The sequence below is a fragment of the Salvelinus namaycush genome, chromosome 39 (assembly GCF_016432855.1).
Source record: "Salvelinus namaycush isolate Seneca chromosome 39, SaNama_1.0, whole genome shotgun sequence".
Taxonomy (NCBI): domain Eukaryota; kingdom Metazoa; phylum Chordata; class Actinopteri; order Salmoniformes; family Salmonidae; genus Salvelinus; species Salvelinus namaycush.
In genome coordinates, this window is record NC_052345.1 from 13,216,309 (window position 1) to 13,232,293 (window position 15,985).

At 41.7% G+C, this 15,985-nt stretch overlaps 2 protein-coding genes across 3 annotated transcripts in view; both read right to left on the minus strand.

The window, feature by feature from the left end:
- LOC120032661 (mitochondrial Rho GTPase 1-A-like) overlaps positions 1-6,044 on the minus strand; it is an 81,117-nt gene extending 75,073 nt beyond the window's left edge. For both annotated transcript variants that reach the window (XM_038978853.1, XM_038978852.1), the window contains exon 1: positions 5,700-6,044. In XM_038978853.1, the coding sequence (XP_038834781.1) occupies positions 5,700-5,736 (37 nt within the window). In that variant the 5' untranslated portion in view covers positions 5,737-6,044. The remainder of the gene's footprint in view (positions 1-5,699) is intronic.
- A 133-nt stretch (positions 6,045-6,177) lies between these two features.
- On the minus strand, positions 6,178-8,870 carry LOC120032394 (tripartite motif-containing protein 65-like). The gene is made up of 4 exons (XM_038978470.1): positions 8,531-8,870; positions 8,196-8,297; positions 7,912-8,050; positions 6,178-6,857 (listed from the first exon to the last, which is right to left on the minus strand). Exons 1-4 carry the CDS (start codon positions 8,834-8,836, stop codon positions 6,301-6,303), a joined length of 1,104 nt encoding a protein of 367 aa, XP_038834398.1. The 5' UTR covers positions 8,837-8,870; the 3' UTR covers positions 6,178-6,300.
- Positions 8,871-15,985: the final 7,115 nt, after the last annotated feature.

The window sequence follows — 15,985 nt, forward strand, 5'->3', positions numbered from 1 at the left end:
TAGGTTGGAGTCATTAAAACCTGTTTATCAATCACTCCACAAGTTTCTTGTTAACAAACTATAATTTTGGCAAGTCAGTTACGACATCTACTTTGTGCATGACACAAGTAACTTTTCCAACAATGGTTTACAGACAGATTATTTCACTGTATCACAATTCCAGTGGGTCAGAAGTTTACATACACTAAGTTGACTGTGCCTTTAAACAGCTTGGAAAATTCCAGAAAATGATGTCATGACTTTAGAAGCTTCTGATAGGCTAATTGACATAATTTGAGTCAATTGGAGGTGTATCTGTGGATGTATTTCAAGGCCTACCTTCAAACTCCGTGCCTCTGATTGACATCATGGGAAATTCAAAAGAAATCAGCCACCTCAGAAAAACAATTGTATACCTCCAGTCTGGTTCATCCTTGGGAGCAATTTCCAAACGCCTGAAGGTACCACATTCATCTGTACAAACAGTAGTACGCAAGTATAAACACCATGGGACCACGCAGCCGTCTTACCGCTCAGAAAGGAGATGTGTTCTGTCTCCTAGAGATGAACGTACTTTGGTGCGAAAAGTGCAAATCAATCCCAGAACAACAGTAAAGGACCTTGTGAAGATGCTGGAGGAAACAGGTACAAAAGCATCTATATCCACAGTAAAACGAGTCCTATACTGACATAACCTGAAAGGCCGCTCAGCAAGGAAGAAGCCATGCTCCAAAACCGCCATTAAAAAGCCAGACTACGGTTTGCAACTGCACATGGGGACAAAAATCGTACTTTTTGGAGAAAAGTCCTCTGATCTGATGAAACAAAAATAGAACTGTTTGGCCATAATGACCATCGTTAGGTTTGGAGGAAAAAGGGGGAGGCTTGCAAGCCGAAGAACACCATCCCAACCGTGAAGCACACAGGTGGCAGCATCATGTTGGGGGGTGCTTTGCTGCAGGAGGGACTGGTGCACTTCACAAAATAGATGGCATCACGAGAAAGGACAATGATGTGGATATATTGAAGCAACATCTCAAGACATCAGTCAGGAAGTTAAAGCTTGGTCGCAAATGGGTCTTCCAAATGGACAATGACCCCAAACATACTTCCAAAGTTGTGGCAAAATGGCTTAAGGACCACAAAGTCAAGGTATTGGAGTGGCCATCACAAAGCCCTGACCTCAATCCCATAGAAAATTTGTGGGCAGAACTGAAAAAGCATGTGCGAGCAAGGAGGCCTACAAACCTGACTCAGTTACACCAGCTCTGTCAGGAGGAATGGGCCAAAATTCACCCAACTTATTGTGGGAAGCTTGAGGAAGGCTACCCGAAACGTTTGACCCAAGTTATACAATTTAAAGGCAATGCTACCAAATACTAATTGAGTGTTTGTAAACTTCTGACCCACTGGGAATGTGATGAAAGAAATAAAAGCTGAAATAAATAATTCTCTCTACTATTATTCGGACTTTTCACATTCTTTAAATAAAGTGGTGATCCTAACTGACCTAAGACAGGGAATTTTTTGATCAAATGTCAGGAATTGTGAAAAACTGAGTTTAAATGTATGTAAACTTCTGACTTCATCTGTAAGAATTCAGACCCTTTACTCAGTACTTTGGTAGCGATTAGAGCCTTGCGTCTTCTTGGGTATGACGCTACAAGCTTGGCACACCTGTATTTGGGGAGTTTCTCCCATTCTTCTCTGCAGATCCTATCAAGCACTTTCAGGTTGGATGGGGAGCGTTGCTGCACAGCTATTTTCAGGTCTCTCCAGAGATGTTTGATCAGGTTCAAGTCCGGGCTCTGGCTGGTCCAATCAAGGACATTCAGAGACTTGTTCCGAATCCACTCCTGCGTTGTCTTGGCTGTGTGCTTAGGGTCGTTTTCCTGTTGGAAGGTAAACCTTCGCCCCAGTCTGAGGTCCTGAGCGCGTTAGAAAAGGTTTTCATCAAGGATCTCCCTTGTACTTTGCACTGGTCATCTGTGCCTCGATCCTGACTAGTCTCCCAGTCCCTGCCGCTGAAAAACACCACCACAGCATGATGCTTCCACCACCATGCTTCACCGTAGGGATGGTGCCAGGTTTCCTCCAGACGTGACGCTTGGCATTCAGGCCAAAGAGTTCAATCTTGGTTTCATCACACCAGAGAATCTTGTTTCTCATGGTCTGACTGTTTAGGTGCCTTTTGGCAAACTCCAAGCGGGCTGTCATGTGCCTTTTACTGAGGAATGGCTTCCGTCTGGCCACTCTACCATATAGGCCTAATTGGTGGAGTGCTGCAGAGATGGGAAAACCTTCCAGAAGGACAACCATCTCCACAGTGGAACTCTGGAGCTCTGTCAGAGTGACCATCGGACTCTTGGTCACCTCCCTAACCAAGGTCCTTCTCCCCCGATTGATCAGCTTGGCCGGGTGGCGAGCTCTAGGAAGAGTCTTGGTGGCCACTGTGTTCTTGGGGACCTTCCATGCTGCAGAAATGTTTTGGTACTCTTCCCCAGATCTGTGCCTCAACACAATCATGTCTCAGAGCTCTACGGATAATTCCTTTGACCTCATGGCTTGGTTTTTGCTCTGACATGCACTGTCAACTGTGGTGTAGACAGGTGTGTACCTTTCCAAATCATGTCCAATCAATTGAATTTAAACACAGGCAGACTCCAATCAAGTTGTAGAAACATCTCAACATCTCCATTCCATAAATCAATGGAAACAGGTTGCACCTGAGCTCAATTTCATAGCAAAGGGTATGAATACTTGTAAATAAGGTGTTTTTTATTTTTAATAAATTTGCAAACATTTCTAAAAACCTGTTTTCGTTTTGTCATTATAGGGTATTGTGTGGAGATTGCTGAGGATTTTTTATTTTTATTTAATCTATTTTACAATAAGGCTGTAACCTAACAAAAAGTGGAAAAAGTCAAGGGGTCTTAATACTTTCCGAAGGCACTGTATAAGAAACCCTGTTATTCGAGAGAATCATACACATTGCCAAAAGTATGTGGACACCTGCTTGTCGAACATCTCATTCCAAAATCATGGGCATTAATACGGAATTGCTCCCCCACTGCTGCTATAACGGCCTCCACTCTTTTGGGAAGGCTTTCCACTATATGTTGGAACATTGCTGCGGGGACTTGCTTCCATTCAGCCACAAGAGCATTAGTGTTCGATGCGGTTGAGGTCAGGGATCTGCGCAGGCCAGTCAAGTTCTTCCACACCGATCTCGACAAACCATTTCTGTATGGGCCTCGCTTTGTGCACAGGGGCATTGTCATGCTGATAAAGGAAAGGGCCTTCCCCAAACTGTTGCCACAAAGTTGGAAGGGAATCATGCTCAGATCAAATTAAAAGCCCAATGAATACTCGCCTTTGTTTAATGATTTAACTCCCACCGCTTGTGTGACATTTATTTTGAAGGCACGTATAAATAACTGCAAGAGGACAGACAGTGACTGACAGGCTGACACACTTCAGTTACAAATAGTAGCTAGCTAGAAATAGCGAAAACATTGTTTTTCAAAAAGAAAAGGAAAGTAGACAATGAATGTAGAGTGTTTTTTGGTCTTTTCCACATCAGATGTACAGCCGTGTCAAAGCCTTAAAGGGAAAATTACTCCTCCTGACCCGCCAAGTAGAAGCCAACAATCTCACCCACCTTCCGACACTACTAATCTGTTCCCTATCAGGGGTCCAGTGGGAGAAGTATACATCGCTGCTGCGTGCTTTGAACGGTGAGTTTTCTTGTCATTTTGAGGATTTCAAAGTGTTGGAAAATGACATGCTGTTGGTTTCCTCTCCTTTCACCTTCGGTGTGGATAACGCTCCCACTGACCTGTAACTTGAGCTTATCGATCTTCAGTCTGATGCAGTGATTGGAGAACTATTCAGAACAACGTCACTGACGAGGTTCTATGCATCTCTCGATGAACAAAACCTTCCAAAGATTAGGAGTCATGCTCAGAAGATGTTTGTACTGTTTGGGTCAACCTATGTATGTGAACAGACATTTTCAGTGATGAAATATAACAAGTCAAGGCACAGATCATCTCCTACTGACTCTCACCTCTCAGCAATCCTGCTCATAGCAACGTCAGAAACTATACCTGACTTTACTGCTCTAGTCAATGCCCATCAGAGACTTCACTCCTCACACTGATTGAGTAGTTTAAATGTAATGTTGAGCTCTCACTTTCTTGTGTTTTTGTGCATACACGTTATCAAGAGTTCTGTCCGTGGTGCTGAATGCACAGTGTACTTTTCCCTCCGTGTAGTTCATTGCATTTTTAATAATGAAAATACCTACCAAAAGGAGAACATGAATGTGGTTTATTTCTGTGCATGTTAAAAAAGTTAAATAATTAGCATATCTGGACGTGATTTACAGTAGATATATCTGTCAACACAGTCATATACATGATGTATAATCCTGTAATATGATTCTGGCACGCGATGGCAAAAATATATTCTAATGTTGCCCTCCATGGAAAATAATTGCCCAGGACTGGTCTAGAATGTAATTTTATGCTGTCACGTTAAGATTTCCCTTCACTGGAACTAAGGGGCCTAGCCCAAACTATAAAAACTGCCCCAGACCATTATTCCTCCCCCACCAAACTTTACAGTTGGCACTACCCAGATTTGACTGTCAGACTTTCAGATGGTGATTTAACACTCCAGAGAACGCGTTTCCACTGCTTCATAGCCAATGGCGGCGAGCTTTACACCAGTCCAGTCGATGCTTGGTATTGCACATGGTGATCTTAGGCTTGTGTGCGTGCGGCTGCTCGGCCATGGAAACCCATTTCATGAAGCTCCCGATGAACAGTTCTTGTGCTGACGTTGCTTGCAGAGGCAGTTTGGAACACGGTAGTGAGTGTTGCAACTGAGGACAGACTATTTTTACGCGCTTCAGCCCTCGGCGGTCACGTGCTGAGAGCTTGTGTAGCCTACCACTTTGCGGCTGAGCCGTTGTTGCTCCTAGACATTTCCACTTCCAATAACAGCACTTACAGTTGACCAGGACAGCAATTTTACAAACTGACTTGTTGAAGAGATGGCATCCTATGACGGTGCCACGTTGACAGTCACTGAGCTCTTCAGAATAGGCCATTCTACTGCCAATGTTTGTCTATGGAGATTGTATGGCTGTGTGCTTGATTTTATTCACCTGTCAGCAAAGGGTGTGGCTGAAATAGCCAAATCCACTAATTTGAAGGGGTGTCCACATACTCTTGGCCATGTAGCGTATATTTAAAGTGGACAGGTGCTGCCTAGGTGAGTCAGAGTGAATATTTTGAACACATTAACTAAAGCTGACATTTAGCTAGAGCAAATAGCTTAGATAGCAAAGGCAATCCATGCATTCATATGACAAACATGTCATGTCGACAGGCAGTTAGTCAACATCAAGTTCAGATGGTAAATAGCCAATGTCACTTGGATCTAAACATCAAATTGTTTAGGATACTAGCTAGATAGCTATGTTATGACACTACTAGCGGAGTAGTGTAGTTAACATCATGGTGTGTGTGGTAGTGTAACGTTAGCTATAAAACTGGATGAACCTAGTGGAACACAGCTAGCTAGAAAACGTTATTCCTCCGAGTCCTTTCATCAGCATCACGCGCTCCTCTAGCTGGCTGTCATGCATGCAGGTTCGGGCTCGACAGTAAAACAGAACTAATTACAGAGTAGACCAAAACAAATCCACTTACGCTCTCCCACCAGTAATATTCTGACGTCCTTCCGCATCTTCACCACTGTTGAAGACCAACTCTGCAAATTCGTTCATGAAATCATTTATGCTCTCGTGTGGTTGAATACAGCCAGCCAGCGTTCAGCTATCTGGCCTGGCTTACGTTTGCATTTTCCCAGTTGAGCTTCACCAACATAAACCTAACTGACACCGCGCTGCGTTCGTAGTAAATGCCCTGCACGGAATGATATTACCGAACGGCTCCTTTGAAATAATTAACCGCTCAGACATAAATCTTAGATGATACTGTCGATATTATTAGTCATTCGTCTGCACACAAACTTGAATGTTACGACCGCACAAGCTAGCCTGAACCTAAAGTTACGACCCGCCTCCAACGAGGCGCGCGAGGGGACAAATATTGTACAGCTACTATAACAACGCAAAACTCCATACATTCTTTGGGTGAAATAAAAAAGCAACATACAAAAATATAGGTGATTGTCATTTTATTTTGACCTCTAATAGGAATATTGTGCTAAATATATTCATTACTAAATATTTTATTTTCTCATTGATAAACAGACAACTCTTTATGTTGTCCCCATCCTCACATCACCTTATGACACCCAAGGAGGAAAGGACAGAGCATTGTTTAGCTCCAGCCCAAACAGCCAGAAGACTGGCCTCACTGGCTCTGTGAATCCCTCCTCCACACAATGCAGCAGAGTCTGACTGTTAGACAGGCTATAAAACGACAAGGTCCCATTCGTCACATCCAGAGCCAGTCTAACGATACTGGGACAGCCATGTTTGATAAACTCCCCTATGTTATCGTGCCAGTAGCACAGCTTGTCCCTGCTCCACTCCAGGCACCAGGAGTTAGCTGTGCGACCCAGCTTATCTCTGCGGCCGATGTTGGGGTAGGAAACCCCGACGGCCCAGCCCACGCTCGCCGACGTATCTACATCCCAATAGTGGCAGCCTTCACTGAACTCCTGCTCCGCCATCCACTGGCTGGTGTCAAAGCGGCCGTCGTGGCATGCAGAGGACGTCCTCTTGGTCACCACTCTGTGCTCTTTGGGTAGGAAGTTCAGGCACCTGTGGCCCTGGGCTGGGTTGAAGGTGAGCCAGGAGAAGCTGGCCCCAGGCAGGGGATGGGGTGGAGGGGTGAAGCCTGTTGACAGACATGGCCAGATATGGACAAAATGTGAGATTGAAGTCATTAGATGAATGCAGTAAAGTTTATCAGCCTACTGTATCTGACCATGATGAAAAAAAGTACCTAATTGTCATACTTGAGTAAAAGTAAAGATACATTAAAGGAACATTTCACCCAAAAACTGTATTTTGGTATTTGTCTCATTAGTTCATTGTTGACAAAGTCCCACAATGTTTTGCTTGTCAGCAAATACAGAAATCATCCCTGTATGATGCATTTTGCAAATACCAAAAGATAGTTTTTGGGTGGAGTTTTCCTTTAATAGAAAATGGCTGAAGTAAAAGTGAAAGTCACCCAGTAAAATACTACTTGAGTAAAAGTATTTGGTTTTAAATATACTTAAGTATCAAAATTAATAGTAATTGCTAAAATATACTTAAGTATCAAAATTAATAGTAATTGCTAAAATATACTTAAGTATCAAAAGTAAAAGTATAAATCATGTCAAATTATTTATATTAAGCCAACTAGACAGCACAATTGTTTTGTTTTTTAAATGACGGATAGCTAGGGGCACGCTCCAACGTCATTTACAAACAAAGTATTTGTGTTTAGTGAGTCCACCAGATCAAAGGCAGTAGTGATGACCTGGATTGTTTTCTTGATACGTGTGTGAATTGGACCATTTTCCTGTCCTGCTAAGCATTCAAAAGGTAACCAGTACTTTTTGGTGTCAGGGAAAATGTATGGAGTAAAAAGTACATTATTTTATTTAGGAACATAGTGAAGTAAAAGTAGTCCAAAATATAAAAAGTTAAGTACAGATACCCCCCCTCCCCCTCCAAACTACTTAAGTAGTACTTTAAAGTATTTTTATTCAAGTACTTTACACCACTGGTATCTGATGTACTCTAATGACACAGATATAGTTGAATGGCTATATTGTATATAGGCTACCCCATCTAGTGGTTGATTGGTGAAAACAGCACATTATATTTACAGTATTCAGTACAATATAAGGAGTAATATTCACATGAGACTCAAGAATAGGACAAATTCTACAGTCTACCTTCAGCCCTGTTTCTGTCATTTGAGGGAGGGGAGATGGGCAATTCCTGAACCCGACCATCATGGGAGTCTGGGAAATCAGGACACCTGTCATCTGTCACTTCTGAGCTTGTGTCATTTATAACAACAGGGGCCTCCATCTATATGACAAGATAACACAACACAGGAGCATGAAAATTATCTTTAAAAAATATGATCTTTAAAAAATATGATCTTTAAAAAGGAAAACCGACTAAGAAGGAGGAAGTTGTAGCCTACTGTAAATACTGTATCTGGAAAGTTTACCTGTTGCTGTTGAACAGTACTTCCAAGCTCAGATGGTCTGTTGATATCAGTCTGTTGTGAGTGTGAGGCCACACATTCTTCAGCTTTATCCTCTTTGAAGTCCTGACAATTATATAATGTAATATCATATAATACAATTAAACTATTTATACTATTTGATAACTATTATAAAGTTATTTACAGTTGTGCACTTGTTTATGGTAAAACATAAAAGTGAATCCTCCAACCTGATTTATTCCTATTTAAAATTCCGTGTTATTATGTAGCGACGTTGATCGTGACAGGAGTCAATAAGCATGCTCTGTTCATAAAAAAAAAAAACTATAATAACTTACTGCTTCCATTTCATGTCCTTTTGTAAATTCTTCAGTGGATGCAAAACGTTTATGGTCGTAATGAACATCCACGATGTTACAAAGTGTAACATTTTTATGCAGTTTAAAACCTGGTCGAATTTTTCCTCTGCAATCGGGACAATCCTTCTTCGTCTTCGCTTGTCCACGTAGACAATCCTCTAAACATTTCATACAATAACTGTGGCCACAAGTTAAAGTCACTGGATCAGTGAAAATGTCAAAGCATACTGAACATGTGAGACAATTTTCTATATCTGTAAGAAGTTCTTCAAGTAGTAACGCCATTGCGATTCGGTGTGTAGGCTAGAATGCATGAATTGAAACCGAAAATACAGTAAAACAGATTGCAAATTTCCTGAACGGGATTTTCCCTCTCGAAGAAAAAATACATGTACCTAATTAATAAACATCACCTAATTAATTATCTCTCTCTTTCTGTGTGTGTGTTTGAAAGCAGGGAAATACAGTCTGTGTGTGTGTGTGTGTGTGTGTGTGTGTCTTGAGGCTGATACTCATTGCTGAGAGAGGTGTAATTAGAATATGTCAATGAATGCAACTGTAGACTTGTCGTGTATAACGTCTGTTGGTTGTATTATAATTGTTAAAAAATTTGACACTTTCCAAGCCTGCCATGTTTCTGGTTAATATATTCACTCACCTCAAAACGGTCTATAACCAGAAATGTATCTCCTACTGAAAGCATGGTTGCATTGCCACCTGATTGTATCTTTTGCCCAACCTGGTATTCTCAAGTGTACGATGTGCAGATCACTTTTTTGCTTTAAAGGTTCAGTGCAGTCAAAAACGTGATTTAAATATTATATATATATTTCCACACTAAATGGTTGGAGTAATATTGTGCAGTTGTGGAAATTATAATAATGCACCTTTAGTGTAAGAGCCGTTTTAAAAGACCGCCTGAAATGTCTGCCTGTTTTGGTGGGATGGAGTTTTGGCCACGCTGGTGACGTCACCAAGCGGTAAATGAGTTAGTAGACCAATAAGAAAGAGAGTTCCAAACCTCTCTGCCAATAACAGGTAGTTTTCAGTTTTCCTCTCCCACTCAGGCCACTCCCAGCATAATTGTTGCTTGATTTTTTTGATTCTTTTTACCATTTTAATTGAAAACAATCATAGTAAGGGACATAACTGTTATCAGAAATTATTTGATATTGTGATAAAAACGGCTGCATTGGACCTTTAAGGTAATCAGAGTGGTTTTACACATTTGGCACAGTGTTCACTTTCCCCTTCACAATATTGCCATCATTGACATTTTCCATGATGTCAATGTCACAGTTGCCCCCCTGCTGGCTTCGTTGCCTTGGTTGTCTCACTTCTGAGTTGAAAGTCAGTCAGTGATTAATTGACTAGTACTGAAGTTGAACTGCTAAACCCCTGCATCTGTGGTTGAATTCTATGACATGTGATGATAATTCTAAATCTATAAAGTGACTATGAAAGTGACCCTCATTAGTGTGAACGCTGCGTGTAACAAATCCGGTATCAGGATAAATAAAAAGCAAGGTCTGCTAACTTTCTTTAATTATGTTTAATTAACGCAAACAATAAATGGCAAATGCAATTTTCGTATATACGGGTTCGCTGTATCAACTCGCAGGGTAAAACAGGGAACTGGCAGGAAGTACGTAAACAGCTGTTCTTATACCGTGATGACGTAGTTCCAACGCGTCTGTTGGCCTATCACAGTAGAGGCTGAGCGCGGTTTAAACTTTGCTCAGCCTATTGCCGGTACTGGTCCCCTTCTCTCAGATGTCCGCATCTGGTCGTTGTGTAGATTAGGTCCGTCTTGTGTCTTCCCGTCGATTCTACACTCAAACAGTTCCTAATATGGTATTGTCCAGTGCTCTAACCTCCCTGGTTGGCCTGGAGATATGCACCCCTCCCCTCTCCAGATTGACCACAGCTTTTATGGCCTGTCACTCAATGTTGGTCAGTCTTTACACACATACATCTGTATTGTTTGTGTGTGTGTGTGTAACAAAACAATATTCATCTTCATACAATATGGTAGCAGGCTATAGTGCATAAACATAAATCCTAACATTAGACATAATTATATTGTGGTTACAATGAAGATTCAAAACACATTCAAATTAAATGCAATAAAAGTTGACTGAACCAAAATAGATTGGTTCGGGGTGGGTGCAGGTCAGGTTGGGATGGGGGGGTTGGAGTGTGAAGAAGGATGAAGAAAGGAGATGAGGAGAAACAGAAGCATCGTTGTGGGTGACGTCAGCAGTGAGGCTCTCAATCACCTGGATGTCCTACATATTTAATTTCATTTAACAATAATCCTCCCACCGGGATTTCAGAAAAAACAGGCAATTTATTGAAAGTTCCAGTAATTTTGTAACCCAAGTTGCACCATTGTTCTTACATATTATAACCATATACAATTTCAGTAGCCCACACACTTGAAGTCGGAAGTTTACATACACTTAGGTTGGAGTCATTAAAACTCATTTTTCAACCACTCCACAAATTTCTTGTTAACAAACTATAGTTTTGGCAAGTCGGTTAGGACATCTACTTTGTGCATGAACCATGTAATTTTTCCAACAATTGTTTACAGACAGATTATTTCACTTATAATTCACTGTATGACAATTCCAGTGGGTCAGAAGTTTACAAACACTACGTTGACTGTGCCTTTAAACAGCTTGGAAAATTCCAGAAAATGTTGTCATGGCTTTAGAAGCTTCTGATAGGCTAATTGACATCATTTGAGTCAATTGGAGTTGTACCTGTGGATGTATTTCAAGGCCTACCTTCAAACTCAGTGCCTCTTTGCTTGACATCATGGGAAAATCAAAAGAAATCAGCCAAGACCTCAGAATTTTTTTTTTATACCTCCAGTCTGGTTCATCCTTGGGAGCAATTTCCAAACACCTGAGGGTACCACGTTCATCTGTACAAATAATAGTATGCAAGTATAAACACCATGACACGCAGCCATCATACTGCTCAGGAAGGAGATGCGGTCTGTCTCCTAGAGATGAACATACTTTGGTGCGAAAAGTGCAAATTAATCCCAGAACAACAGCAAAGGACCTTGTGAAGATGCTGGAGGAAACAGGTACAAAAGTATATATATCCACAGTAAAACGAGTCCTATATCGACATCACCTGAAAGGCCGCTCAGCAAGGAAGAAGCCACTGCTCTGAAACCGCCATAAAAAAGCCAGACTACGGTTTGCAACTGCACATGGGGACAAACATTGTACTTTTTGGAGAAATATCCTCTGGTCTGATGATTCAAAAATAGAACTGTTTGGCCATAATGACCATCGTTAGGTTTGGAGGAAATAGGGGGAGGCTTGCAAGCCAAAGAAACACCATCCCAACCGTGAAGCACGGGGATGGCAGTATCATGTTTGTGGGTGTGCTGTGCTGCAGGAGGGACTGGTGCACTTTACAAAATAGATGGCATCACGAGGAAGGAAAATTATGTGGATATATTGAAGCAACAATCTCAAGACATCAGTCAGGAAGTTAAAGCTTGGTCGCAAATGAGTCTTCCAACTGGACAATGACCCCAAGCATACTTCCAAAGTTGTGGCAAAATGGCTTAAGGACCACAAAGTCAAGGTATTGGAGTGGCCATCACAAAGCCCTGACCTCAATCCCATAAAAGATTTGTGGGCAGAACTGAAAAAGCGTGTGCGAGCAAGGAGGCCTACAAACCTGACTCAGTTACATCAGCATTGTCAGGAGGAATGGGCCAAAATTCACCCAAGTTATTGTGGGAAGCTTGTGAAAGGCTACCTGAAACATTTGACCCAAGTTTAACAATTTAAAGGCAATGCTACCAAATACTAATTGAGTGTATGTAATCTTCTGGCCCACTGGGAATGTGATGAAAGAAATAAAACCTGAAATAAAACATTCTCTCTACTATTATTCGGACATTTCACATTCTTAAAATAAAGTGGTGATCCTAATTGACCTAAGACAGGGGATGATTTTTTACTGGGATTAAATGTCAGGAATTCTGAAATACTGAGTTTAAATGTATTTGGCTAAGGTGCACGTAAACTTCTGACTTCAACTGTATCTTAGAATGATGGACTGTCCCGTTCCGTGGCCTCAGCAATTGATGAGTCCACTGAGACAGGCACAAATCACATGGGTGTCTTGTGTACTATGAAAAGAAAAATACAGTACCAGTCAAATGTTTAGACACCTACTCATTCAAGGGTTTTTCTTTATTTTTACTATTTTATACATTGTAGAATAACATTGAAGACATCAAAACTATAAAATAACACATACGGAATCATGTATTAACCAAAAAAAGTGTTAAACAAATCAAAATATATTTTATATGTGAGATTCTTCAAAGTAGCCATCATTTGCCTTGATGACAGCTTTGCACAGTCTTGGCATTCTCTCAACCAGCTTCATGAGGTAGTCACCTGAAATGCATTTCAATCAACAGTTGTGTCTTGTTAAAAGTAAATTTTGGGAATTTCTTTCCAATCAGTTGTGTTGTGACAAGGTAGGGTGGGTATACATTTGATAGCCCTATTTGGTAAAAGACCAAGTCCATATTATGGCAAGAACAGCTCAAATAAGCAAAGAGAAACGACAGTCCATCATTACTTTAAGACAAGAAGGTCAGTCAATCTGGAAAATTTCAAGAACTTTGAGTTTCTTCAAGGGCAGTCGCAAAAACCATCAAGTGCTATGATGAAACTGGCTTTCATGAGGACTGCCACAGGAAAGGAAGACCCAGAGTTACCTCTGCTGCAGAGGATAAGTTCATTATAATAACTGCACCTCAGATTTCAGCCCAAATAAACGCTTCACAGAGTTCAAGTAACAGACTCATCTCAACATCAACTGTTTCAGAGAAGACTGAGTGAATCAGGCCTTCATGGTCGAATTGAGTGCTGCATCAGATGACCTGGCCTCCACAATCACCCGACCTCAACCCAATTGAGATGGTTTGGGATGAGTTGGACAGCAGCGTGAAGGAAAAGCAGCCAACAAGTGCTCAGCATATGTGGGAACTCCTTCAAGACTGTTGGAAAAGCATTCACAGTGAAGCTGGTTGAGAGAATGCCAAGAATGTGCAAAGCTGTCATCAAGGCAAAGGGTGGCTACATTGAAGAATCTAAATTCTAAAATATATTTAGATTTGTTTAACACTATTTTGGTTACTACATGATTCCATATGTGTTATTTCATAGTTTTGATGTCTTCACTATTATTCTACAATGTAAAAAAAAATGTAAAAAAGAAAGAAAAAGTAGGTGTGTCCAAACCTTTGACTGGTACTGTATATTTGAGACTTCTCAGTCGACCAAAATGGGGTCAGTCATAGTAGCCGTGTTTTGTCAAAACAGTGTTTTGTCAGAACCTATGGTAGTGTTCGGTTCTGTGTAGAGCTGGGCTGAGTTGAGGTGGGCCTGGTCTGGTAGAGATCTTATCAGGGAACAGGTAAGACCCAAATGCAGACTATGTTGAAGAAACAATGTTTATTACAGCGACAGGGGCAGGCAAACGACAGGTCAAGGCAGGCAGGGGTCGATAATCTAGAGTAGTGGGCAACGATACAGGACGGCAGGCAGGCTCAGGCAGAGTGGTCAGGCAGGCGGGCTCAGAGTCAGGACAGACAAGGGTCAAAACCAGGAGGGCGAGAAAAAGAGGGACTGGGGAAAAGCAGGAGCTGAGACAAAACGCTGGTTAACTTGACAAATAAGACAAACTGACAACATACAAACAGAGAACACAGGTATAAGTACCCAGGGGATAATGGGGAAGATGGGCGACACCTGGAGGGGGGTGGAGACAAGCACAAGGACAGGTGAAACAGATCAGGGTGTAACAGATGTGCTGTGATGGGCCGGGTCAGGTTGAGCAGTGCTGTGATGGACCAGGTCTGGTTAAGCTGTGCGGAGGTGGGCCTGGTATGGTAGCATAGGAGAGAGGTTGTAGGGGGAATTGAAGAGGTTGGTGTGGAGGACAGTGTGGCTCCAAAATCTGCATTATGCCTCTTTGACTGCGTACGGTTTGGGCATAGCTCAGTGTATGTACATGCAGTTCCTGGGAGAGAAGTGGTGGAGAGTGGTGTGGGGGCAGTGTTGCTGGCTGTTCTCCAGTCTCTGTGAGGCACCACCGCATGCAGGTCTAAAGGAGCATTTGATTTGTCTCAGGAAGTTGGTGGATGTTCTGTTGCTCTTGTGGACTGGCCACCCAGAGCAACATCCTTAACATCCTGGCAAAGGTGGGGACTGCCTTTGTAATGGCAATTTTAATGTTTGTGCTTATAACTAATTTCTGTGTTCTATTCATGTGCTGTTCTATAAACCAATTTCTGTGTTCATACAAGTGCCTGACTGAACGAATCCTCACTATCAGTAGCTGCAATTTGGCAGTATGCCCAGACCTTATTTTGAGAACAATACCTTGTGAGGTATTGGTCTGTCACATGTTGTGAACCAGTATTGGTCGGTCACATGAATGAAACGGTAATGATTAATGAATTGTGTTATATGTGTATAGCCGTATATAAGATAACTGCTGGGACTGCCCCAGCAGAGCTCCTGATTGACCTGTGTACTATGGTGCATTGAGTTGGTTGGAACCTCTCCAAGGCGCTGACAATAAACAATGATTCATATTAAGACTGACTTTGAGTGTCCCTGTGTAAGAATTTCCACAACAGCCTCTTTGTACATGTATACATTGTCGTAAAGAAAGTAATGGCTACTGTAGTTATCACAGTGTCACAGGTATAATAACAACTTAAAGAATATTTTTCCTCTTGAGCCACAAGAGGTACTCTATATGGACATAAATAATGCTTAACTCACTTTTCCTGGTGTGTGCTATTGGCATATGTAACAATGACACAGACAGGACATACAAAATAATTTAAATAACAGTAGGCTGCAATCAACACAAAGATAATAAAACACTGTATTATAAAATAACTGTGTTATACAAAAAACAAACTACTAGATACATTAAAGTATTGTATCGCACTCTCTCGCTTTCTATTTACAATGAGTGTACAGAATATTAGGAACACCCCTCAGAACAGCCTCAATTCATCGGGTCTTGGCCTCTACAAGGTGTCAGGGATGCAGGCCCAACATGGCCCATGTTGACTCCAATGCTTCCCGCAGTTGTGTCAAGTTGGCTGGATGTCCTTTGGGTGGTGAACCATTCTTGATACACACGGGAAACTGTTGAGCATGAAAAACTCAGCAGCGCTGCAGTTCTTGACACAAACTGGTGCGCCTGGCACCTACTACCATATCCTGTTCAAAGGCACTTCAATATTTTGTCTTACCCATTCACCCTCTGAATGGCAAACATACACAATCCATCTCTCCATTGGCTTACAAATCCTTATTTAACTTGTCTCCTCCCCTTCATCGACACTGATTGAAGTGGATTTAA